Source organism: Balaenoptera acutorostrata, chromosome 7 (genome assembly GCF_949987535.1).
Source record: "Balaenoptera acutorostrata chromosome 7, mBalAcu1.1, whole genome shotgun sequence".
Classification (NCBI taxonomy): Eukaryota; Metazoa; Chordata; class Mammalia; order Artiodactyla; family Balaenopteridae; genus Balaenoptera; species Balaenoptera acutorostrata.
Genome location: NC_080070.1, coordinates 44,019,445 through 44,045,525, shown reverse-complemented (window position 1 = coordinate 44,045,525; position 26,081 = coordinate 44,019,445). Strand labels below are relative to the sequence as shown.

General features: G+C 40.3%; 1 protein-coding gene across 3 annotated transcripts in view; it reads left to right on the top strand.

Moving 5' to 3' along the window:
- NPSR1 (neuropeptide S receptor 1) overlaps positions 1-26,081 on the top strand; it is a 137,096-nt gene that overhangs the window by 68,868 nt on the left and 42,147 nt on the right. For 2 of the 3 annotated variants that reach the window (XM_057550284.1, XM_007183685.2), the window contains exon 3: positions 25,758-25,861. The exons of the other annotated variant lie outside the window; for it this stretch is intronic. In XM_057550284.1, coding sequence (XP_057406267.1) covers positions 25,758-25,861 — 104 coding nt within the window. The remainder of the gene's footprint in view (positions 1-25,757; positions 25,862-26,081) is intronic. 3 annotated transcript variants of the gene reach the window in all.

Here is a 26,081-nt window from a genome sequence, read left to right as displayed (position 1 = left end):
GAGAATGCTGCTCTGAACTACGCGATGGCAATAGATGTGGATATATTCAAAAACATTTAGGAGATAGACCTTCATGATGGCTGACTGATGGAAATGGAGGAAAAGGAAGTGTCTAACTTCATGGTGTAGGTCTTGAACAGCTTGGAGGATCGGGTGGCACTTAAGATGGAAAATATGGAGAACTTCTTGAATATATTTCAAGCTTTGAATACACGTGTAGTCTTTTCAAAACCTAACCTGCCCTACAAATCTACAAACTTGGAGTGGCAATCAGCAAAGAAAGCTTATATAATTTGAAAAATAATTCTTTGCTAATGTCAGGAAAATTATATTCTTTCAAAAGTTACAAGAAAAATATGGCTTGATTATAGATGCCTGTTCTCAACGGAGATCTGGATATTGAAATAGCAACATCTCATTGTGAAGATTTTGCTCCTATCTGAGATTAGATTTATCATTCCTTTTCTTTAAGACTGAGTTGGAGTATCTCATCAGAGGACACTACTTCTCAGCAAACTGGTCTATATGGCTATGAAGTTTCATAGCAATTCTTAGATTTCAGTCTTCTTGAAAACCCACGTCCACCTGCAAATGTGTTCTCTGTCAACTCCTACTGGTCTTACCTGTTTTTCTCTTGCTTGTTCTCTCATTTAATGGTTGTATTTTTCCCTGCGAAGGTATTTCTCTCAGGCAGGATCTCTCCACAAGGAACCCCAGCAGCATTAGGCTTACATTATCCTTAATGCTAATAAACAATCACTATGACAATGGAGTAGACAACTCTGATTGGGTCATGAGTCCACACTAGGCAGGGGGCATGGAGTCAACACCACCTAAATCATGTGGATTAAGGCCTTCTCTGGGAAAGGTAATTGAGATACTGTCATCAGGAGAAGAAATATATGTAGGGTAAGCAAAACCAACAGATGACCAGTAAAACCTCAGTGAGTCTCTGACTTTCCCTTTCCCTGAGCCTCACCATGGCTGGGTGATTCACAGGAATAATCCATGGTTTACTGTGTTCCCTCCCCAGTCTCCATGCATACCCATGTGTGGAGGCAGAGATGGTCGTGCTTCATGGGAAGGCCCTGGAAGTTTCAGAGAAAAGACTACCCTGGAGGTTAAAGCTAAAATGAAGGCCAACTTGTAGTGCCATTCATGGCAGGCCATCCCTCTTGTTTCTTATCCCAGAGCCCTGTTCCTCTCCTCTTTTTTGCTGACTTTGATAACTGAATGAATGAATAAATGAATATACACTTGGGTGCCACACATATGGTTCCTACAAACCCCATGCCAGCCTTCCTTCTTTCTTCCAAAAGATGAACTGAGTGATTATTGGAATAAAAGAGCTGGAAAAGTGAGAGGTCTCAACTCCAGACCCAGAGAAAAAAGAATGGGGCTTGTGAAAAGTAATGCTTAATGAGTTAATTTCCAAAAGCCTAAAACAGAGCTTTAAAAATGTTCATTTCTTTTAAATAGTGGTTAAGGTTTTGAGAATCTACCCTGAGGAAGTCATATAAAACTGCTGATAAAGCTTTTTGCAAAGACATTTTGCAAAGCTATTTATAAAGTAGAAAATTGTAAACAAATTAAATGTCCAACTTTGAAAGAACAGTTAAATAACATATGCTACATCCAAAGAATATAGTTTACCATTAAAAATAATTTTAGTAATAAATTTATAATAATATAGAAAAACTCTCCTAAATAAGTGAAAAGCAAGATAGAAAATTATATACGCACAGTGAACTCCAGCTATATAAAAAAGTAAAGACTTACATGGAAAAATGAACTCAAATAACTGTTGATTTTGGTGATGATACAACGTATGATCCTCCTCTTCCAAATTTCTACTTTTCTTTAGTTTCCATATTTTTGGTAAGCATAACCAATGTTCAGTTCTCAATCATCTTGATTGAGCTGTCAGCAGAATCTGACACAGTTGATTACTCCTTCCTTCCCAAAAAGCTTTCCAAACTTGCCTTCTAGAACACCATACCCTGCTGGTTTTTCACTCACCCATTGGTCTCTCCTTCCATCTCCTTTCCTTGCTCCTCATCTTCTCCCTGATCTCTTAGTGCTGGGTGTCCCAGAACTTGGTCCACTGATCTTTACTCTTATCTAGCCACACTTCCTTAATGGCCTCACACAGCAGCATGACTTTACATACCATCTATATGCCAACAAGTCTCCCACTTATATCTCCAGACTAGTCCTTGCTCCTGAACTCTAGACTTGAATATGCAACCCTACTATACATGGCTGCAAAAAGATATCTCAAACAATTCATGTCCCAAACTAATTCCTGATCTTCCCTCCCCAAACCTATTCCATTTGGGTTCTTTCTCATCTGTACTAGTCAAGATTTGGTCTGGAAATCAGAGTTACTCTAATTATTATAGGAATCAAGGGATTGAGTAGATAAATTGGTGCTTTCCTAAGTGTGAGCAGAGTTACAAGAGTGAAGATCAAGAAGACTGAAGCCAGAAGATCAAAGAAATACCTCCAAAGCTTGTGGTTCTTAAATGTTCTTTGGGGAACTGCAGCATTTCTCAAGGTCTATGCCAAAGCTCCCGTCAACTGTCTCAACTGCAGAAGCAAAGCAGGCTCTTCCAGAAGCCTGAGAAGCTATACACCGTGCAGTTGCTCATACATCTGCCTTCTACGGCTACTGACAATAATGCCTTCTCCTCACTTTTCCTTTTCAAATTTTGCATTGAAAAACTCTAACCTGGAACCACATGGGGAAAGAGAATCTAGAAAATACGGTTCCTAGATTCTTCTCCATCATGCAGAGGAGTCCCCTAGAAGTAGACAGACAGGTCAAAACAAACAACCACAGCTGTTTGAGAATAAGGTTTGTATTGCTCCCTGTGGCACTAGCAACCTGCACTAGGTGTGCAGTGTCTTTGTGGCCACTGTTGACCTGGGGAGTGGAGGATGGCAAGTGGGCAATTTAAAATTTTGTAGTGTTCTCTTACTACAGTGCACCAATTTCTTTCTTCACTAAGCCTTCTCCTGGTTGTTGTAAGTTATTTACTATTGGGTTGGCCAAAAAGTTCGTTTGAGTTTTTCCGTAAGATGTTATGGAAAATCCCGAACGAACTTTTTGGCCAGCCCAACATATTCCAGAGTTCTGTGGAAGTTGATCCTGACAGTTTTCACTAGCGTGTTAGCTACTGGGATGATGGAGCACTGGAGTTCCCTACTCTGTCATGTTCAGCAACATCACCCCCACCTTTTTTATGTTCTTAAGTTAGATACTTGGATAATTTGGCTTCACACTTTCCTCTTTTCTATTATAGGCATTTAGGCACCATAAGTATTTGTCAAAAATGCTTTAATCTCATCTCACAAGTCCTGATAGATATTATTTTCATCCTATCTCATTATGATTAATTAATCTATAATTTCTATTATGATTTCTTTCTTGACAATTTTGACAAATTTTTATTTAGTACTTTAATTCTCAAAAGTACCAGGCTTGTCTTTGTTATTATTCTCTAGCTTAACTTCTTCTATGTTTTAGGTTTTATGAAATTGGATGAAACTTGACATACGGTGTAATGCATAACATTTTTATAATGTGCCATGTGCCATGTGCCTTTGAAAATACGTGTGCTCCAGATTTGAGAAGTATTATTAATTATTTACATCAGATCAAGGTTGTTTCCTGCGTGATTCAAATTTTCTCTATCCTTAGTGATCTATAAATAACTAAAAGAGGTTCCTAAAATCTGCAGTTATGGTGGTGGATTTGTCGATTTCTCCCTGAAGTTTTTTTTTTTTAATTTATTTATTTTATTGATTTATTTTTTTTTTGGCTGCGTTGGGTCTTCGTTGCTGCGCATGGGCTTTCTCTAGTTGCGGCGAGCGGGGGCTACTCTTCATTGCAGTGCGCGGGCTTCTCACTGTGGTGGCTTCTCTTGTTGCGGAGCACGGGCTCTAGGTGCACAGGCTTCAGTAGTTGCAGCACACAGGCTCAATAGTTGTGTCATGGGCTCTAGAGCACAGACAGTAGTTGTGGCGCAGGAGCTTAGTTGCTCCGTGGCATGGGGGATCTTCCTAGACCAGGGCTTGAATCTGTATCCCCTGCATTGGCAGGCAGATTCTTAACCACTGTGCCACCACGGAAGCCTGTCCCTGCAGTTTTATTAAGTTTTTACTTTATTTATTCTAACAGGTTTAGAATCGATACATCTTCCTGGTGAATTGAACTTTCAGTCACTATTCAGTAATTCTTTGTCTCTAGTAATGCTTTTAACTTTAAGGACTTTATCTTATATTGGTGTAGCTATAGTGTCTTTCTCTTACTTAATATTTGACATATTACTCATATGTCATTTTTATTTTAATATTTTTAGCTTTTATGTTTTAGGTGCTTCCTTTTTCTGCTTTCCTGAGAACAAGTACTCATGTGTCTAGCCCTGTGTCCAGTTTGACCACCTGCTCCCAAGGGGTGGGGTGTAGACCTCAGGATAAGAGGAACAGGGAGAGCAGAGGAGATGCGAAGAAGCCCTGATCCTTCATCTGGCATCAAAGTGAATTAAATGACCAGGCCTTCTCTCCAGTGTTGGCCTTGGACTCAGATAAAGTTTCCCCATGACCTCTTTGTGTTTGAAACTCTAGGTGTCCAATGAAGAAGCCCTGATCCCCAAGTGTTCTGTTCACGATAAACACTCCATTTGGTTTGTGATTCAGAACAACATCCATTATCTCTGAGACACCATTTCCTCTTCCAAAAGCTGTGACGTTGTCTGAAAATAGTATGAGATATTTTAAACGGGGACTTTTTCAGGTTTCCTGTACCCGAGACTGACATCCTACATTGATTGTATAAAATTTCTAGGCACTATCTTTTTGCATAATGCCTCTTTTCCATTCTCTTTATCATCTCCTCCTGGAACTCCAATGAGATTTTTATTAGACTTTCTCATTCTGTTCACTATGTCTCTTAACTTCTCTTTGATCTACCTCTTTGTCTCTCTCTATTGCGTTCAATTTGATTTTTTCAGATCTCTCTTCAAGTTTACTGATTCTCTTTTCATCTGTTTCCAGTCTTCTCTTTATCATGTTTATTGAGATACTAATTTTAATTATTATGTAATTTTTTGTCATTTCTAAAAGTTTTACTTTGTTCTTGTTTTAATATACCTGGTCAATTAGAGAGTCACTTTTTAATATAATCAAATTTATAATCCCCTGCTTTATTTCTTTTAATGTATTTTTAAATGCTATATAATATTGTTTTTCTGATATTTCCAATATATGAAATCTCTGAACCCTTGATTTCTGTGTGTACACAGATGTTCATGTTTGCACAGTGGAGTTTTTCAAAGGTCATAGTACACTCATGAGAGATGAAAGTAAAAAAGGCAAATAAAGTCTTAGTATTATTATGAAAATAATTTTGATCTGATAGATTGAGGGTCTCAGGGACCCTTAGGGATCCTCAGATCACACTGAGAATCACCTCCCTAAAGCATCCATTGATTTAAATGAATTCTTTCTCTCCTATGCATCGAGAATTACCCTTGGGAGTTGCCCGTGGCACTTTTAGGAAGATGCCAACGCTGGGAACATTGAGAAAATGAAAGCTCCAATCATTTTCTCTGGAACTCTGGTTGAGATAGACTGCAAGCAATTAAAAAATACATCATATAGCTACATAATATTTTTGATTCTTAACCAATGTGTTTTCCCCTTCTCCTCTTTAGAATTTCTATCACTACATAATCCTCCACTTAGACAGCTATATCATGAGGTTTTTGCTGCTACAATGAAGGTTTATTAAAGGAACATGAAAACAAAATAGTCTACTTGTTGACTTTTGAGTTTCAAATGATTTGGAAGAAAAAATGAAAAGCCAGGCTATGTGGATCTAAGAATGGGAAGGGATGCGGAGAGCACGTGCAGGAGACAGGAGCTTGAACATCAGGGCATTGCTGGGAAGGAGACCTTGAGCCCTGAGCCACCACAGGACAAACATTGCAGAGGATATGGGAGGGGAGATACAAGCTGGAGAAATTCAAGAGGAAGAAGATCTGTGACTCACTCTACCCACTTTCTCGAGAGACAGTCCAGGGAATGAGTGAGGCACTGGGTTCCCCCTCCATGTAGCGCTGAAAGTGAGAAGAAATGTGTATGTGGGTATCTAGGCAGAGAGCCTGAAACAGCCACATATGATCTCTGGACCCTGCATTCTGTTGTGGGGACAGAGAATGTATTCTGAGCAACCAAGAGCAGAGAGAGCTGGTGCCTTAAAGGGGTCCTGCAGTTAGAAAAAAGGGAGGCACCACTTTGATCTATTGACAACCAAATGCAAGATGGAGCTGGGGACATCAACTCAGTAGATGTCAATGAGGGTAAGGAATGACGCCAGTGACCAGACCCCCCCCACCCCGCCGCCCACGCACACACAGGACTTGATACTGAATAAGCTTTCTAGAACTTTAAGAGGACTACAGAGACAAGAGAAGGGTAAACACTTAATTGACTGCAATTAAGTTTTGACATCCAGCACAGTAAGAGTTCATAGTAGCAATTAATTTCAGTTTTAGAAGATGAAGAATGTTATTTTTCTTGTACAACTACAAACAGAAGTGTAACGAATGCTCGGATTCCGGGATCCCTTAGCTGGGTGACAGGTGGGAAGAGATGAAGAGGGGATGGAGGGAAGGGATCTGGGTACCGCTGCCTCGCTGCTTTCTTTCTATGGAGACCGCATCACAAATGAGGCTCATCATGGCTCCAGGAATGTTTATCGTCTGGCTCTGCTCAGCAAGGCTCTCAGTCAGAGAACATGACTGTTGTGCACAAAGCCGGGCCTCTTGCCAGCTCATGGAGCAAGGGTCTCTAATTCAGAGAAAAAGGAACTGGGCCTCTGCCAGTCATGTACCTTTTATGCTTCATACGGACATCAGTCAGACCCTGATTTCAGGCTGACAAACCAGGAAAAATAAAACCGTCAGAAAGCAGGCAGGCTCTTGACGGGGACTGTTAGCTTGGTAATGGAAGGGAATGTTATTGCTCTAGGCATTTGCATCATATTTATTGATCAAGCCTCCTCAATGCTACTGTTCTTCCTGAGAGGTTCTGGCAGTGCAGGTGGACGGTTTAGGCTCACATCACAGCCTCTGCACACTCAAGCTGGGCCACAGTCACTGACGCAGCTCAAGAATGGGGCAGGGAGTCCCAGTGTGACCAAACAAGAGGCAGCCTCCATCAGTGTGAGATTGGAAGTCGAGGTGGCTGGGTTTGACTCACAGCTCTGCCACCACCTCGCTGTGTGACCTTGGGCAAGCTGCCAGCACATTCTGTTCCTTTCTGCATCCCACACCACCTGGAATCCCTCCATTAGAGAGTCCCTCCTGGGCCAAGGTTTGATGCCCCCATTAAAACGAAAATGCTGTTGAGAGAATTAAGTGCCTTTAGCCATTAGCTCCCGAGAATTAGTTTGTCAGTTTGATTTGTTTACAGCTGAGAGCTCTTTGGCTTTGGTGGGCTGACGTGGGGGTGGGAGCAGGTGGGAGAAGGCTAAGTGGAGCGCTGGGAATCTCCTGCCTGGGAGTGGGATGGGTGACACAGGGAAGGATCCTAGTGAGTCATTACAGAACCATAGACGCAGGTGCATCCCTCTCCCCGCAGTGCCTGAATTCTTGACAAGTGGACTGAGGATCCGGGGCTAATCATCTCCTCCTAAGGCAAGCAACTTGGGAGCTCCAAGATAATACAGAGAGAAGACCCTGAGCCCAGCCCTATATTACCCTGAAGTCTAATGCTCCTCCCAGGTGACAGCCTTGAAGGGAAGGCGTGACAGGCACACACGCTGAAGTCAAGAGCTTGACCTTGAATCTCCTCTTCTTCCGGATAAATCATGCCCTATCCCTTCCCTGCAGCCCTAACAACTCCGAGCCCTCTTTGTGGCTGGTCCCGGCTTGACGTTTCTTCCAAAGAAACCTCCACCTTTGGTCTCAAGGAAACCTCTCAGAGGCAATGGCATTTACCTGCGGCAGTAAATTGCACGAAACACGGCAAAATGTCTTAAACTGCCTCTGGGTCCATCCATTTACCTCTCCCAAGGTCTCCATAAGCTGCTCAGAATCTCTTCATTCACTGTCTTCTAGCCTCTCTCTTCCCCCAAATTTCCTCCTGAACATTCCAAGGAAAAAGGGAAGAGTGTAGAAAAGGAAGTGAGGAGAAGAAAGGAAGGAAAGCTTACATTATTGAGAGTCTATTATGTTTCAAACACTTATACCATTTAATCTTGACGAAGTAAGTATACTTACTTCAGTTTTATAAGGTAGCCACTGAGACCCAAGATGTCTAAGTAAGTTGCCTGAGGTCACGGAGCAATTCAGTGGCCAACAATGGATTCAGATAGTGACTGTGTCACAGGCCAGGCCCAATTACAATCAAAATAATTCCTATGTGGTTTTTTTATCCCTTAGATTCCATATATATGTGTTAGCATACTGTATTTGTTTTTCTCTTTCTGACTTACTTCACTCTATATGACAGACTCTAACTCCATCCATCTCACTACAAATAACTCCATTTCGTTTCTTTTTATGGCTTAGTAATATTCCATTGTATATAAGTGCCATATCTTCTTTATCCATTCATTCGATGATGGACACTTAGGTTGCTTCCATGTCCTGGCTATTGTAAATAGAGCTGCAATGAACATCACCTAGAGGGGTGGGATAGGGAGGGTGGGAGGGAGGGATATGCAAGAGGGAAGAGATATGGGAATATATGTATATATATAACTGATTCACTTCGTTATACAGCAGAAACTAACACACCATTGTAAAGCAATTATACTCCAATAAAGATGTTAAAAAAATAACAATAATAATAATTCCTATCCTCCTGAGAACCTGAGAGCCAAGCCCCGGGGACTCAAGGGTGGGGCGTTGAATAGGGCAGAAAGGGAGGACACCAGCTGCTCATCTCAGTTTGGCCCTGATTATAACAACTGCTCCAATTAAAGTTCAATTTTATCTCTTTAGAAGGTTTCCTTTATATTCCAAATCTGATGAGAAGTTCACATTCTAAAAATGCAAATCTGTTAGAATATTTAAAATTCAGGTCTTTGGTTACATCTTTTAAGAGACTCTTCCTGTGTTTGCCCTTACTCTTATATCTATCTAATTTAATAACCAGGATTTTACTAGGTTTTTGGGGAAATGGGGGATAAAGAAGCCTAAGTTATGAGTCTTATCCATGAGTCTCTCACAATCTGGTTGGAAAGACTAGTAAATTTAAGACATATTAGACATAGACATATTAGATGGTGAGTGACAATATGTGCTTTATACTTCCATACCTTCACATGTGCTGCTCTTACTACCTGAGTGCCCTTCTCTCACTCTGGTCTGTCTAACAAAGCCCGGCTCATTCTTCAAGGTGCAGAGCTCAAGGGCTACCTCTGTGAAGCTTGCCTTGTACTCTTGGTTCCTACTGTAACAGATTTAATCAATTACTGTATCTTTTATACCGATATCATGTAATACTCTTTGATATTTTACATGCCTCCCTTTGACACTGGAATGTGAGCTACTTGAGGACAGAAATAGAGTTTTCTTTCTTGAATTCCCAGCATATGGCATGGTATTTGAAGCTTAGTAGACAGAAATCAATAATTATAGACTGATGATTATGTAAATAAGTGCTAAATAAAGTGATGCAAATCAGAGACCTCCAGGGAAACCTGATGGAAACTTCATGGAGGGGGTGGAGCTTGCATTGGGTCTTAGAGGATGAATAACATTTGGGGTTGTTGATGTTGCCAAAAGTATAGGAGTAAGTTACCAGCTACAAGGGTAAGACAGAATAAAAGACCAGAAATACAAGAATGTCTTCCCAGATATTTCATGGTGGTCCTGGTTTCAAGTATCTCACCCTATTGTCAGACATTGCCAGCTTCAGAATGAGGAATATTGTTACACAGAGAAGAGGGTGTTATTCTGAATCACAGCCCGAGCTGAATGCTCATCATGAACAGAAGGCCTGGGGAGCAGGACTGCCCAATGGGATACCTAGAGTTTTAAACACGAAGAAAGCATAGGATGACTTTATCTGGGGCCCAGCCCAACACTAGGAAGAAGGCCCAGCCATCCTGAAGCACTTAAATTCCCTTTGACAGTTCAACGAACACTTGTGGAAACCTTGCCAGGTCCAAGAGGGTCACCCAGCATCAGGACCCCTTCTCATCTCCTCTGCTCTACCTGACCTTCTCCTGAGATCTACTATCCCCTTTGCAGCTGGTGGTTGACTGGACATAAGACAAGGTACATCAAAACTTGCTCTCGGACAGAGGAGTTTCAGGGCAGTGAAGGATACTATAATGATGGATACTTGTTACTATACTTCAGTGCAAACCTCTAGGATGTACACCACCAGGAGTGAACCCTCATATATGAGGATGCTCTGTACTTCCACTCGATTTTGCTGTGACCCTAAAACCGCTCTCAAAAATAAAGTCCTTATAAAATAAAACAAAAATTTGCTCTCAAGAAAGAAGAAGAAGAAGAACAATAATAATGCACATATTACATACAGGCGGACACGTTCTTATACACTCAGTGACTGTCTCTGGATATTCTGTTTGATGGTAACAGTGGCTGCTTCTGAAGAGGGGACTGAGTGACTAGGAGTCAAGAGCAGGAGGAGGGTGCCTTTTTATTTTTAGGTTTTATTATTTTGTCAAAATATGAAGTCTAATCCTGTGCAAGCATTTACAAGAATCAGCTGATGAATTTTCACAAACTGAACACACCTGTGTAACCAGCACCCAAATCAAGAAACAGAGCATTACTAGCTGCCCCCCAAGCCTCCTCCCATCAGCTTCCCATCATCACCCCTCACCCGCACCCAGGGTAATCCCTGAGGCAAAGGTGAGATTTCTCCTGATTCTGTACCTTATCTAGATGGAATCTAGGTGTGCGCTTTGCTGTCTGGCTTCTTTTGCTCAGCATTTGTTCTAGAGATTCGTCATCATTGTTGCCTATAGTTATAGACCATTCACTCTGTTGAACGGCTTTCCATTGTATAAATATACCACAGTCGATTTCTCTGTTCTACTAGTGATGGGCATTTGGGTAATTTCCAGTTTAGAGCTATTATGACTATTACTGCCTTGAACATCTCAGACTCATTGTTTGGTGAGACATTTATTTTTATTATTTGTACTGTTTGAATTTTGTATTGTGTGTTTGCGTTACTTTTTTAAAAAAACATGGAAAACATGTTTTTAAAACACCTTCTAGGGCATTTTAACTTGGATCAGAGACTTCACTCCTTCCCTGCTGACAAGTAAGCAGAAAAATTAATAACAATAGCTAATATTTACTGAATGCTTACTGAACCAACTCTTTGCAAAACAACAAAAAAACTTTTTATTTTCTCATTTAATCCTCCAAATTATCTGAGCTATAGATACTCTTATTACTCTCATTTTTGACCTATGGAAACTGAGACTGAGGGAGTTTTAATAACTTGCCCAGAGTCATAGTTAGCAAGCGGAGTTCAAACACAGGTCCCTGACCCTTGTACTTTAACCTCTGGTGCACAGTCTCCATTAGACAGGGCTGGGCGTCCGGGGAGCCGGTCAGAAGTGAGGAGGAGGAGCTGAAATACAGCAGCTCCAAACGCCCGCTCAGCCCAGCCCAACAGCATGGATTGTTCTTTTCCCCCTTCATGTCCTAGTTAATCAGATCCTTTTGAACATGAAAGAGAGTGAGATTGGATTTTGGCTAAGGTGAAAGAAAGGAATCTGTCCCATCTGATACCTTCAAACCTCTCCAACGTAAGCCAGCAGGAAGCACTTCAGTGCAACCTGCATGGCAATTTAATAATTCCCCAAGAATGCCAGAAGATTTGGTAAAGTCACAAGCAATCTGGATCCACCAGCACTTGGGCATAATGAAAAGAGCAGAGTCTTAAGTTCTAGAGCAGAGGTCAGCCAGCTTTTTCTGTTAAGGACCAGATATTAAACATTTTAGGCTTTGGGGGTCATATGGTCTCTGTCTCAACCAACCACCTCTGCCTTTGTAGCACAAAAGCAGTCATGGACAATATGTGACTGAACGGGCATGGCTGTGTTCCAATAGAACTTTACCTGTGGATACTGAAATTTGAATTTCATATAATTTTCATGTGCCACAGAAAATTTTTCTTCTCTTGATTTTTTCAAAAATTAAAACATTTTTAAAGATTCTTCATCTGAGATAGATGTAAGTCTTTATATTTTATCTTTTTTATTAGAGAATCCTTGATATGAAATTACTGAGTAGAAAAAAAATGTTTTCAAAATTCTTGAAAAAAAAAAAAAGATTCTTAGTCTGACAACTGTACAAAAACAGGTGGCAGAGTCTAGAGATCTGGGTTTGAAGCCTGGTTCTACCATTTATTTTTTCTGTGGCTTTCAAAACATTACTTAAATTCTCCTAGCTTCCTTTCTCTCTGGGGAAATGAGCAGAGCAGGTACCATGCATTCAGGTCCTCCTTTGTGGTTAGCACTGAGACATGTGCTTTACTTAATTTAATCCTCATAATGACCACAAGAAGCAGAAATTATATTACTGCCTTTCTTTGGACAGTTACGGTGTTTGTTAGAAAGAGATTATGTACATAATTTTGTCTACCTTGGCCTTCATTGTTTTTTGAGGTTCATCCTCATCATATGCAGAAGTCTCTATGTTGGTTCAATGATAGTGTTCCTGCTTCTTCTAAGATTCTGTGATTTTTTTTTTTTTTTTAGTATCTGTAGTTGTACTGCACTTTAGAGTGAATCTAAAGTCTTGTCTTGTTTCATCTGGTTAGAATTATTCTATTCAATTAGAAGTACATAAAAGTCCAATTTATACTCCAAATTTCACTGAACCAAAGTTGAATGCACACTCTGAGTGGTCACTAATTCTATTTATGTGCAAAGTAGAGTTTGGCTCAGATACATTCATACAAAACACTGCATTAAATAAGAGAATGTCTGTGAATTGCCTAGCACAATGCCTGGCACAAGGATAGTCTGCCAATATTTGTCCCCATCCTGCTTAAAGACAAGGATCAGACTCAGAGAGCTATTTCTTGGGAAAGGCATCACCTGGAAAGATGAGGCCAAGGCACTTCTCTACTTCCAGGCTCATCTTGTATTCTTCCCAGCCCCAGGCCTGAAATCAGCCAACTCCAAGGAGCCACGTAGACCAGGATACATTTGAGTGAAAGGGTTACAGGAACTGTGAATGTTCTAGGGACATCAGCTTATATTCTCAATCTAAGCCCAAATATCCTTTCATACTTCAGTGATTCTCAACTAGAAGCAGTCCTTGGGCATTTAGAAACGGTGGGGCATTTGGAGTTATCACAGAGTCCAAGGATGTGAAATTTCCTGTAATGCGCAGAGCGGTCTAGCCTAACAAAGCATGGCCCCTCAAACAGCATCCCTGCTAACAAATAGCTATCCAATCCCTGAGCCACTCATCACAGCTCGTCTATCTTGAGTTCTGCTCCCTCAAGTATTGGCTTGGTTCTATTCGCCTTGTCAGGCACTCAGTTAACTTAATCACCACCCTCTTCTTAGTGGATGCCCAATGTATTAACTACCATGCCTTATAGCAGATAAAACAGCCAGTCTTTACTGTTGATCTAGTTTAATCAGAGCCTCAACCACTTATTTATCAATTCTTTTCAGAAAACTATCTTCCAGAAATTGGTTATGAGCTCAGAACTTACCTTACAATGAAGCCCCTTTCATTTCCAGTCCATGCAGCATTCCATCTAGTCATTCAGCCCTACTCATCGCATCACCCCCCATCAGAGGTACTCAGGGTTTACACCAAGCATTTTACCAAGCAGTTTACATGCATTATCTCATTTAACCTTCACAATAGCCCTATAAATCACGTACTCTTATTATCATATTTTTACAAAGAACCTGATGTTCAGCACGGTTAGTGACATGCCTGAGATGGCACAGCTATTATGTGGCAGAACCAGCATTGAAATCCCTACAGTCAGGCTCCAGGATCCACGCTGCATCCACTGCCTATAACATGTAAGACGTACCCAATAAAATGAAAAATGCAAAATAAAATACGAGAGTCATGGAAAATATTAAACCATAACTACAGAGACAACAACATCAAAAACAAATTTAAGCTTTGAGGTACTACAAAGTTACTGCGACTGAGCATATTTCATTCTGTGCTTCCTAGTAGCCAAAACTAAGGGTAAAAACTCCTCAGATATGATTCCTTCCAGCCTTGAGGGAAATGCACCATAAGATGTTTCCTGAGCATGAACACTGATTCTGTGGAGCCTTATATACAGGACTTGGGTAAGACTTCAGTAGAATGTTCTCAACAACATCTTTACAGTAACTGAATCAGTGATTCTCACAGACCTTCAATAGGATCTGAAAGCATGAAGCCTGTTGGAGGACAGAGGAAATGAAAAGTGCCCATTGAACTGAGAAGGCATCTTGAGACCAAAAAAACGAGGCAGGAAGCTCCATATACTCAATGGATCAGTTAATTATAGGGTAACTTACTCACAGGATGGGATCAGGTTCAGGCAGACAACGATGCAGAAGCATTCGCAGCTGTAGTCCACACTGACGAAGGGCCACTGAGACAATTTTATAGTTAATCTACGGTATGGGGGTAGGTGCTTGGAAACAGGACATGCATTCCTAACTTAAGATTTATGGATGGGTAACTAGTCTCATGGGCGTCAGGTATATATCAGCGAAGGTTTTCATTGTTTGGGGATTAACAGACCATAGAGGCTACCTGGTCCTCTATGATTATTAAACAATATATATTAACTACAAAGCCCTTGATGACAGAGAAGTGCACAGTACAGTCCTGGGTAGGGTCAGTGAAATAGGATATTTGCTAAGATCTTAGATTATGCAAGAGGGCAGCCATAAAGACCATCCCAAGACAATGAATGATCTTGTCTCCCTTCCTGCCTTACCTCCTGTTGCAAGTTGGATTCTTTGGGAAAGAGATGTTAGAATAGAATTAGGCATGCAAAGGTTTTGGGGGAAGTAACACCTATGAAAAGAAAAGGAAAGAAACAGGAATGGTCAGGAGGACCCATCAGAGCATGATGGCAACCTACCAGATTCTGCCAGCTCATTAAAGGATTCCCATGTTGCATAGAAATGACTAGACCCTTCTACCTGCACCTCAGGCACTGGCAGAGCTTGGATTAAGAATAACATGATCTCAAGCTGAGGCAAACCTTGAGAATCTAACAGCTGGGGGATGCCAGTGAACCACACTCCTTGCAGCTCGACAGCAATTTCTTTCCTGAAGAGGGATCTGAGCAGTGTATCTCCATGTCTGCCTCATGTCCCTATGTACAAATTTATACCTGGTTTCAGCAGGATGAGATGAGAACCAAATATTTCTTGTTACTATTGACCACTTCCGTCCCAACCTGCTACAACTCAGCTGTCCCTGGGCAAGAGTGCAAAGGGAAAAAAAAAAGACATTCAAAGAACTGTCTCTTGGATAACTGCAAATGGAACTCCCCACCCCTACACTTAGATGTCTAAACATCCCAGGTCATTGATGTCAATTCTTCTTACTAGGAAAACACAATCTCATTAAAAGAGGAAACAAGTTGTCCATTTCTTATATTTATACTGAGTCAATCTGAGTCCCGTGTTGTGCAATGATGACTGAGTACGACCCTGCCTCAAGAAATTTCCCCTTAAAGTGAAGAGGAGAAATAGCAGTGACTCAGTGCCTTATCTTCCCTCATCTCAAGCAAACATTTTCTCTTGCTGAACCTGATGTTTGCACTTACCAGTATAAGACTTCTTCACCACTCAGCAATGATCAGTGACCCAGGCTGGCCAGTTGGCCTCATTCAATGAGATTCTTGGCTTTTGAGCACAACAGAATCAAAGGGAATAGGTTTTAGGAGGACTTGGGTTTCTTTAATTAGACACATGATTTTTATTTGTTTGGTGGACCAATGGAGAAAGGAAGACATTAGTGGCATTTTATGACTTGTTAAGACTAATTGAAAAATCTCAGGAACAAAGCTTTCTGTGAAGAGTGCTCTAATGAGAATGGATGTGATGATTATTTACCTAATTGAGCAGTAATGACTGAGGTGCAGGCCACTTTCCCGGGATTAATAAAGAGCTTGGGGAGTTGACAGTTTAGGCCATTAAGCTCAGCTAGTACTTAACCTTGGCGAAGGGCACAGTGCCAGAATCATATTAGTATTGTAAAATGAGCCCAAAACTTAGAGACACAAGAACTTACTTTTTTGAGAAATAATTTTAATTGGCAGTTAAGCACCTGACATCAGTTTGGGCAATGCAAGTACTATCATTAAAAATCTTTCACATAATGTCTTGAAATCTTGTTTCATTTAGAGTGCTCTCAAGCATATGGTTGTTAAAAAAGAAAAGTGGGAGAGAGTGGGATCCTTAGTAATATCAAAAATAGTTTCTTGTGCAACTGCAAGCAAATAAACTATTATCACCTCCCCTGCTTTAAAAACAAAACAAACAACACTAAAGACATTGAATTGAGCTAGAAGCATCATAAACCCTGGAGATTCACAGTTGAAATTGTTACCCAGAGTGTCCCTACAGTAAAACCAGAGCACCTCTCATCCGTAACCCATAGTTGGAGCTAAAAGGATCTTACATTATCAGAAATGTTGATGTTATAAAAATTGTGTTTGTATTCAATAGCCCCTTATCCAGTGCAACAAATGTTCATGTACTACTCACCTACCAAGAAAAATAGTTACTCAGCTTGCTAGGTGTTCATTGTTCCAATAGTTCTGCTCTGCATGGGAAAGTTCAATCATCAACTCAGAGCAAGTAGAAATCTAAGAAATGGAGCTTCAACTTGCTCTCTATGCAGAGTGAATCCTACCCTGGTGCTCTTGCATTTTCAAGACGTTTGCAAATCTGTTTTATAAGCCAACATTTCCTTCTTTATCTAGCAAGCACTGAGTATCTTGCAAGACACTATAAAAAGGGATGAGACTATAAACATGAGTCAGGCACAGCCACTGTGGTCTTGCAACCTAGCAGAGATCTTAGAATCGAGAGAGCTCTTTTAGAAATCTGCTGAGGGATCAAAATTTCCAATCACGTTCTTCCTTCCAGCATCTGGATTCTGTAATCATCATCTTAATCTACACTGAAGGAGATCGTTAATGTGGCTCAGTCTGCTCTGTGGCACCGCCTCTGCTGCAGCCAGCCAATCAAGCAACAGCAGTAATAATGTAGTCATTCACTGAGTGGAAAGTTACCAAGCTCTTACCACTAAATAAGACAATGTTAGGGTCCGGAGACGTGAAGGTGAATAAAAAAAATCTCTATCCTCCCACAGTATAGTGGAATTAGAAAGAAATTTTTAAAATGTTAATGTGTTACAGGTACTTCGATAGTAGGGTAGGGAGAAGCCCAGAAGAGGGAATCAGCCAATCTCAGTAGTCTTCAGGAAGAAGAAGAGAAAAGGCATCATAAAGGAGGTAACATTGAACTAAACCTTAAAAAAGTTAGGAGATATCCTTCAGGTAGAGATGCATAAAGAACCTCCTAAGTCAAGGGGCCAACATAAAGAAAGGGGATGGCAGAGGGAACAGCTGGGGATGGTCAAGGGAGTAAGGGCTTCCCAGTAGAAGCTCTCTCAGCTACATCTTAAGTGCCTCACTGGATTAACGAACACTTCCACTCTTTCTGCAAACTAGCAGAAAACACCCTGACTAACTAGCATCCATGACAAGATGGATGGACCCTAATAAGCCTGTCCATTTCTGCTTCCACCTCTTGGCTTATTTGAGTCACAGATGTTTGTTCCCAGTCAGTTTATGCCAGTTGTACTCATTACTGAAATTATATAATTAACATAAACAACATTGAAGAGTTGTTGTTTCTGTGAAAATTAAGTTGGATACTTTGAAAAGACTTGACTTTTTTATTTTTACTGAGTCACTAAAAGAAGTCGCAATAGAATTAAGCCCAGAGAATGGAAATATAAAAGAATGAAGGAGGATTATAAAAAATCCCTACAATGAGATTCTGTTTCAAATTGCTTTGCTGATATCTCAAGTTCTCATTCTAATCTAAAGAAACCAGAACTGGAAATCATAAAAAATGCATTATGGAGGTATTTTATGCATACAAAAAAAGATGAGGCATAAAATCAAATAAAAGTCTTGGCCCTGTGTTAAAGAAAAGACAAATAAATGTCCGTGAATGTTTTACGTTAAGATGTTTTAAGATGAGTTTGTGGGTGTGTTTCCTTTCTTTAACCAATGTTTTGACCAACTAACTGGATGTCACTATTAATGTGCTGGTTGAAAGGGTTTCTCTTGAAGTATGAATTTAGGATAGGATGAGAAAAGATCACACTGAAGAGAAAGGCAGGAAGGATCCAAAAGTCACAACAGGGCATTTGGAGTTTATTCTGTAGACCTGGAGTTGGCAAACTACAGCCCACAGGCCGATTTCAGCCCAAAGCCCATTTTTATAAATAAAGTTTTATTGGGACACAGCCATGCCCATTCAGTTAGAGGAGTGCCCATGGCTGTTTCTACACTACAATGGCAGAATTGAGGAGTTGTTACAGAGACGGTGTGCAGGTATACAGGCAGGTTTAGGCCATGCCTGCAGGAAAGGCATGAAATGCTGCCCTCCTGTCAGTCACTTCTCTCAATAAAAACCCTAGGCCACTGTGGGACCAAATTCTATTGCCCCCAGAGCACAGCGAAGGGCACAGAAACATTAAAAAACCCTCAGTCTTTGGGATGGAGGTAAAAAGCAGCTGGTCCAGGATACTATACCAATGCCATTAGAAGTCTCCTACCACTAGGGGAAGAGATTGAAACTCTCTCCCACACACGACCCACCACAGAACAAGGCAGGAGTTTGATTGCCATGGGAGGGAGGAATTAGAACACTGAAAATGTCCCAGCCCCAAGGCCCAGGTGTACAGGTCTATGTGAGACTGAGGATGAGCCAGGACAAAACAGAGCATTACAACCACCAACTTAGCAAGCATTGCGTGGTAAATAGTAACAGTGCTACAGGAATAGAGATGCATCTGAAAGCCAGGAGTGCAGCATTAAAACCCTCCAGCACCCCAGCTCCCACCATAACAGAGCATCCAAAGAGGAATTTGAAGCCTGTACAGGGTGAGGATGACCACAGCAACAATGTCATTAACCATTAGGGAAATGCACATTGAAGCCATAATGAGAAGCCATTACATACATTGTCAAATGACTGAAAGAAAACATACAGACAATACCAAGTGCTGATAAGGATGCAGAAGCACTGAATCATACTTTTTCGGTGAGCATCACTGTGGTGCAGCAACTCTGGAAAACTGTTCAGCAGTTTCTTATGAAAGGCCATACTTACCCTATGGCCCAACAGTCTACTCCTGAGCTTTTACCCTGAGGACATGAAAACTTATGTTCACACAAAATCTTAGGAAGCCTGGAAGCAACCCAAACAGAGTGAGCTTATCCTCCCGTATTTGCAGGAGGCGCCACCATCTACCATGGCCGCACAAGCCAGGACCTTAACATTGGATTGGCCCGAAAGTTCGTTTGGGTTTTTCCGTAAGATGTCACAAAAAACCTGAACGAAATTTTTGGCCAACTCAATACGTTGTCAACTTCTCCCTCTACCTCACCTTTAAAACATCTAATAGTCACCAAATCCTTCTTATTTTACCTTATAAAACATATGTCAATTTTGCATCTTTCTCTATATTTTTACTCCAATTTGACATATACTAGGTACCAGTGATCTTTCTTTTTTTTTTTTTTTAACATCTTTATTGGAGTATAATTGCTTTACAATGGTGTGTCAGTTTCTGCTTTATAACAAAGTGAATCAGTTATACATATACATATATCCCCATATCTCTTCCCTCTTGGGTCTCCCTCCCTCCCACCCTCCCTATCCCAACTCTCTAGGTGGTCACAAAGCACAGAGCTGATCTCCCTGTGCTCTGCAGCTGCTTCCCACTAGCTATCTATTTTACATTTGGTAATGTATATATGTCCATGCCACTCTCTCACTTTGTCCCAGCTTACCCTTCCCCCTCCCCATATCTTCAAGGCCATTCTCTAGTAGGTCTGCGTCTTTATTCCCGTCTTGCTCCTGGGTTCTTCATGACCTTTTTTTTTTTTCTTAGATTCCATATATATATGTTAGCATACGGTATCTGTTTTTCTCTTTCTGACTTACTTCACTCAGTATGACAGACTCTAGGTCCATCCACCTCACTACAAATAACTCAATTTTGTTCTTTTAATGGCTGAGTAATATTCCATTGTGTATACATGCCACATCTTCTTTATCCATTCATCTGTTGATGGACACTTAGGTTGCTTCCATGTCCTGGCTATTGTAAATAGAGCTGCAATGAACATTGTGGTACATGACTCTTTTTGAATTATGGTTTTCTCAGGGTATATGCCCAGTAGTGGGATTGCTGGGTCATATGGTAGTTCTGTTTTTAGTTTTGTAAGGAACCTCCATAATGTTCTCCATAGTGGCTGTATCAATTTACATTCCCACCAACAGTGCAAGAGGGTTCCCTTTTCTCCACACCCTCTCCAGCATTTATTGTTTGTAGATTTCTTGATGATGGCCATTCTGACTGGTGTGAGGTGATACCTCATTGTAGTTTTGGTTTGCATTTCTCTAATGATTAATGATGTTGAGCATTCTTTCATGTGTTTGTTGGCAATCTGTGCATCTTCTTTGGAGAAATGTCTATTTAGGTCTTCTGCCCATTTTTGGACTGGGTTGTTTGTTTTTTTGATATTGAGCTGCATGAGCTGCTTGTAAATTTTGGAGATTAATCCTTTGTCAGTTGCTTCATTTGCAAATATTTTCTCCCATTCTGAGGGTTGTCTTTTCGTCTTGTTTATGGTTTCCCTTGCTGTGCAAAAACTTTTAAGTTTCATTAGGTCCCATTTGTTTATTTTTCTTTTTATTTCCATTTCTCTAGGAGGTGGGTCAAAAAGGATTATGCTGTGATTTATGTCATGGAGTGCTCTGCCTATGTTTTCCTCTAAGACTTTTATAGTGTCTGGACTTACATTTAGGTCTTTAATCCATTTAGAGTTTATTTTTGCGTATGGTGTTAGGGAGTGTTCTAACTTCATTCTTTTACATGTAGCTGTCCAGTTTTCCCAGCACCACTTATTGAAGAGGCTGTCTTTTCTCCACTGTATATTCTTGCCTCCTTTATCAAAGATAAGGTGACCATATGTGCGTGGGTTTATCACTGGGCTTTCTATCCTGTTCCATTGATCTATATTTCTGTTTTCGTGCCAGTACCATACTGTCTTGATTACTGTAGCTTTGTCGTATAGTCTGAAGTCAGGGAGCCTGATTCCTCCAGCTCCATCTTTCTTTCTCAAGATTGCTTTGGCTATTCGGGGTCTTTTGTGTTTCCATACAAATTGTGAGATTTTTTGTTCTAGTTCTGTGAAAAATGCCAGTGGTAGTTTGATAGGGATTGCATTGAATCTGTAGATTGCTTTGGGTAGTATAGTCATTTTCACAATGTTGATTCTTTCAATCCAAGAACATGGTATATCTCTCCATCTATTTGTATCATCTTTAATTTCTTTCATCAGTTTCTTATAATTTTCTGCATACAGGTCTTTTGTCTCCTTAGGTAGGTTTGTTCCTAGATATTTTATTCTTTTTGTTGCAGTGGTAAATGGGAGTGTTTTCTTTTTTTTCTTTTTTTAAATTTTATTTATTTATTTATTTATTTTTGGCTGCCTTGGGTCTTCGTTTGTGTGCGAGGGCTTTCTCTAGTTGCGGCAAGTGGGGGCCACTCTTCATCGCGGTGTGCGGGCCTCTCACTGTTGTGGCCTCTCTTGTTGCGGAGCACAGGCTCCAGTCGCACAGGCTCAGTAATTGTGGCTCACGGGCCTAGTTGCTCTGCACCATGTGGGATCTTCCCAGACCAGGGCTCGAGCCCGTGTCCCCTGCATTGGCAGGCAGATTCTCAACCACTGCACCACCAAGGAAGCCCTGGGAGTGTTTTCTTAATTTCACTTTCAGATTTTTCACCATTAGTGTATAGGAATGCAAGAGATTTCTGTGTATTACTTTTGTATCTTTCTACTTTACCAAATTCATTGATTAGCTCTAGTAGTTTTCTGGTAGCATCTTTAGGATTCTCTATGTATGGTATCATGTCATCTGCAAACAGTGACAGCTTTACTTCTTCTTTTCCGATTTGGATTCCTTTTATTTCTTTTTCTTCTCTGATTGCTGTGGCTAAAACTTCCAAAACTATGTTGAATAATAGTGGTGAGAGTGGGCAACCTTGTCTTGTTCCTGATCTTAGTGGAAATGGTTTCAGTTTTTCACCATTGAGGACGATATTGGCTGTGGGTTTGTCATATATGGCCTTTATTATGTTGAGGTAAGTTCCCTCTATGTTTACTTTCTGGAGGGTTTTTATCATAAATGGGTGTTGAATTTTGTCGAAAGCTTTCTCTGCATATGTTGAGATGATCATATGGTTTTTCTCCTTCAATTTGTTAATATGGTGCATCACATTGATTGATTTGCGTATATTGAAGAATCCTTGCATTCCTGGGCTAAACCCCACTTGATAATGGTGTATGATCCTTTTAATGTGCTGTTGGATTCTGTTTGCCAGTATTTTGTTGAGGATTTTTGCACCTATGTTCATCAGTGATACTGGCCTGTAGTTTTCTTTCTTTGTGACATTTTTGTCTGGTTTTGGTATCAGGGTGATGGTGGCCTCGTAGAATGAGTTTGGGAGTGTCCTCCCTCTGCTATATTTTGAAAGAGTTTGAGAAGGATAGGTGTTAGCTCTTCTCTAAATGTTTGATAGAATTCGCCTGTGAAGCCATCTGGTCCTGGGCTTTTGTTTGTTGGAAGGTTTTTAATCACAGTTTCAATTTCAGTGCTTGTGATTGGTCTGTTCATATTTTCTATTTCTTCCTGGTTCAGTCTCGGAAGCTTGTGCATTTCTAAGAATTTGTCCATTTCTTCCAGGTTGTCCATTTTATTGGCATAGAGTTGCATGTAGTAATCTCTCATGATCCTTTGTATTTCTGCAGTGTCAGTTGTTACTTCTCATTTTTCATTTCTAATTCTATTGATCTGCGTCTTCTCCCTTTTTTTCTTGATGAGTCTGGCTAATGGTTTATCAAGTTTGTTTATCTTCTCAAAGAACCAGCTTTTAGTTTTATTGATCTTTGCTATAGTTTCCTTCATTTCTTTTTCATTTATTTCTGATCTGATCTTTATGATTTCTTTCCTTCTGCTAACTTTGGGGTTTGTTTGTTCTTCTTCCTCTAATTGCTTTAGTGTAAGATTAGGTTGTTTATTTGAAATGTTTCTTGTTTCTTAAGGTAGGATTGTATTGGTATAAACTTCGCTCTTAGAACTGCTTTTGCTGCATCCCATAGGTTTTAGATCGTCGTGTTTTCATTGTTATGATCTCTTTCTTGAACTTCTGCACAGTTCCCTAACAAATCTAAATGGTAATTCCAGTACTGGACCTACCACACTGATCTCCCCGTCCCTCCCCGCCACAACCACTACAGTAACTAAATAAATCTATTTAAAACATATCTGAGTACATAAACATTTAATTGTTCCCTCAGTATATGAAAAAACAAAAGCTCCTTTAATTGGCACATAAGACCCTAAAATCCCTGGATTCTTGTCTCTCAATGCCCATTTCTTGCCACTTTCAAGTACCTATTTTATGCTTCAACAAATTGTTGTTGTTTCATATGCACAAGCCATTTAATTTCTCATCTCACTTTGTCTCACCCCTATAACTTTGTTCATGCTGTCATCTATGGCAGAATCAATGTCCTTCCCTCCCTTTTCCCCTGACCTATCCTTACTGACCCTTCAGGGTTCAGCCCAGGTGTCATCTTATTTTGATTTCTCCCCACACCACCCATATTCAGGCTTGGACTGGGAACCCACAAGAACCTGTCAAAGGAACACTAAAGCCTGCCAGGAGCTGGTTTTGGCTTTTCTGAGTGTAACAGTTTCCTAGAATCCTTCACAGAAGAAATTTTAAAAAGCAAGAGTAATACATGGAAGTGATTAAGCCTTTAAAGTGTACCCTTTGTTCCTAAGGTCCTGTTAATTACCATTTAGGAAAGGCTTATTTGCAATGTCCTCAATTACTTAGGCAACTAAATAGCTTTTACCGATCAGATTGAGCAGCATTTGCTTAATAACAAATAACAAATGCAGTGGCACAGTCTATTGATAGTCTCCTCCCGGAGATGGGCTTATTTAAGCTTGAGCTCCAGGGGCAAAGTTTTTTTACTGGAGTACATTGTAATTGTTCATAGAGCCACTTAGCTCTAGAGAAATATAAGCTTGGGGGTTTTTTCCTCATTATTTTTAAATTAAGGAATAAATAAACCAAAAGAGCATATCCAAGTAACTCCAATGTCCATTCCACTCATTCAATGAGTCCACATCTGCCATGAAAAGCTCTGTAAAATTCCTATTTGATCAAATCACAAGCCCACAATTCTGAAGACCCTGCTCTCATCTGACCTTCTCAGTTAGAACTTCTCTGACTACCCAGAACTGCCATGAGATTTCTCTCCTCCAATTTTTCTGACAATTTTCTGGTAGTTCCCGTGTGCTTGCCAATGCTTCTAATTGTTGTTACTTATAGAGAAACAAAAAGGAAGAGACAGGCAGAACACTGGTGTTCAATATAAAAATGCCAGCTAGGGACTTGGCAAGAGGCAGGCAACACCAGATCGTGGAAGGCTTTGATGCTAAACTAGGGGCTCAGACTTCACCCTATTAATGGTGAAGATCCAGAAAGGGAAGATTTACCCTCCTGCCTCTCAGGTCCTTGACAAAGTGTTATAATTCATCTCCCAAGAAAGTGACCCTAAGTCAGTGAATCAGTCTTAAATTCCAGTCCTATTCATCAATCAGCAGAGAATCCCTGAAGCACTGTTTTGAGAAAGATTCTGGATCACATAATCAATTAAAGATATTTGTCATGGGGGTGGGGGGAGAAGTAACTTCTAGACATATAGCATATTTTACCATAGCTTCTGGAGACATCCGTACAACTTATATAGTCTGTAACTATAGAAATGAGCACAAAATCTCTAACCTTGGTCTCATATCTTGGCCTCAATTCCTCTGTAGTTTAACCAACTAAGTCAATGAAATTGATAAATCATGCACTTGACTTTTTCCAAAGGTGGATTTGAAAGGGGAAAGAAGAAGAAAGCAGAGGAACCTGGGGAAGGGTGTCATACCTGGATATAGGGAGGTAACGAGAGGTCCAAGTTGTAAAATGATGGGTGCAGAAAGGGAAATTTTGAGGGGCTTCATGAGAATAAATATTTTCCTTTTCTCAATTTTGCCCTTTATTGATCCTCACACAGTCCTTGTTTTAGTACAGGTCTAAACACCTTTAAAACTCCTCTTCTCTGACTTAAAAGGTCAACTCTGTGATTAATATAATTCCTCTTCAGTCATTACAAAACTCCTTCCTGCGTAGCTACATCTGAGTGGCGACAGGCTCTAGTAATAAAGTCAAGTAACTCCTGCCTTGTCTTACATTCCCTCAATGGCCACCTAACAAATCAGAAAAAAAAAAAAAAAAAAAAATCTCCCCAGGAATTCATTTCTACGGTAGCATAGCTGCAAATTTGAAAGAGACTGAAATCAACCACTTGTGTGTTTTTGTTAGACTCTTTCACAGGACTGGTTAACATCTTGACAGATATCATTTGGAGATTCACTGGAGACTTCATGGCACCTGATCTGGTTTGCCGAGTAGTCCGCTATTTGCAGGTATGTAGCACCTTCCAAATGTGATGAGACAAACTGACACCAAAATTAGCTCTTGGACTCTTCATAAGGAAGATAATATAAAACCCTGCACTCTGATGCAACAAACGGCTCACTTCTTTCTAGTTGAAACGAGAAGCAAAATTTCTAAGATTTTTTTCATGGTTTTTTTTTTTTTTTGGTTGTTAAAAATAATACCTATATAAAGAAAATACAAATAAGA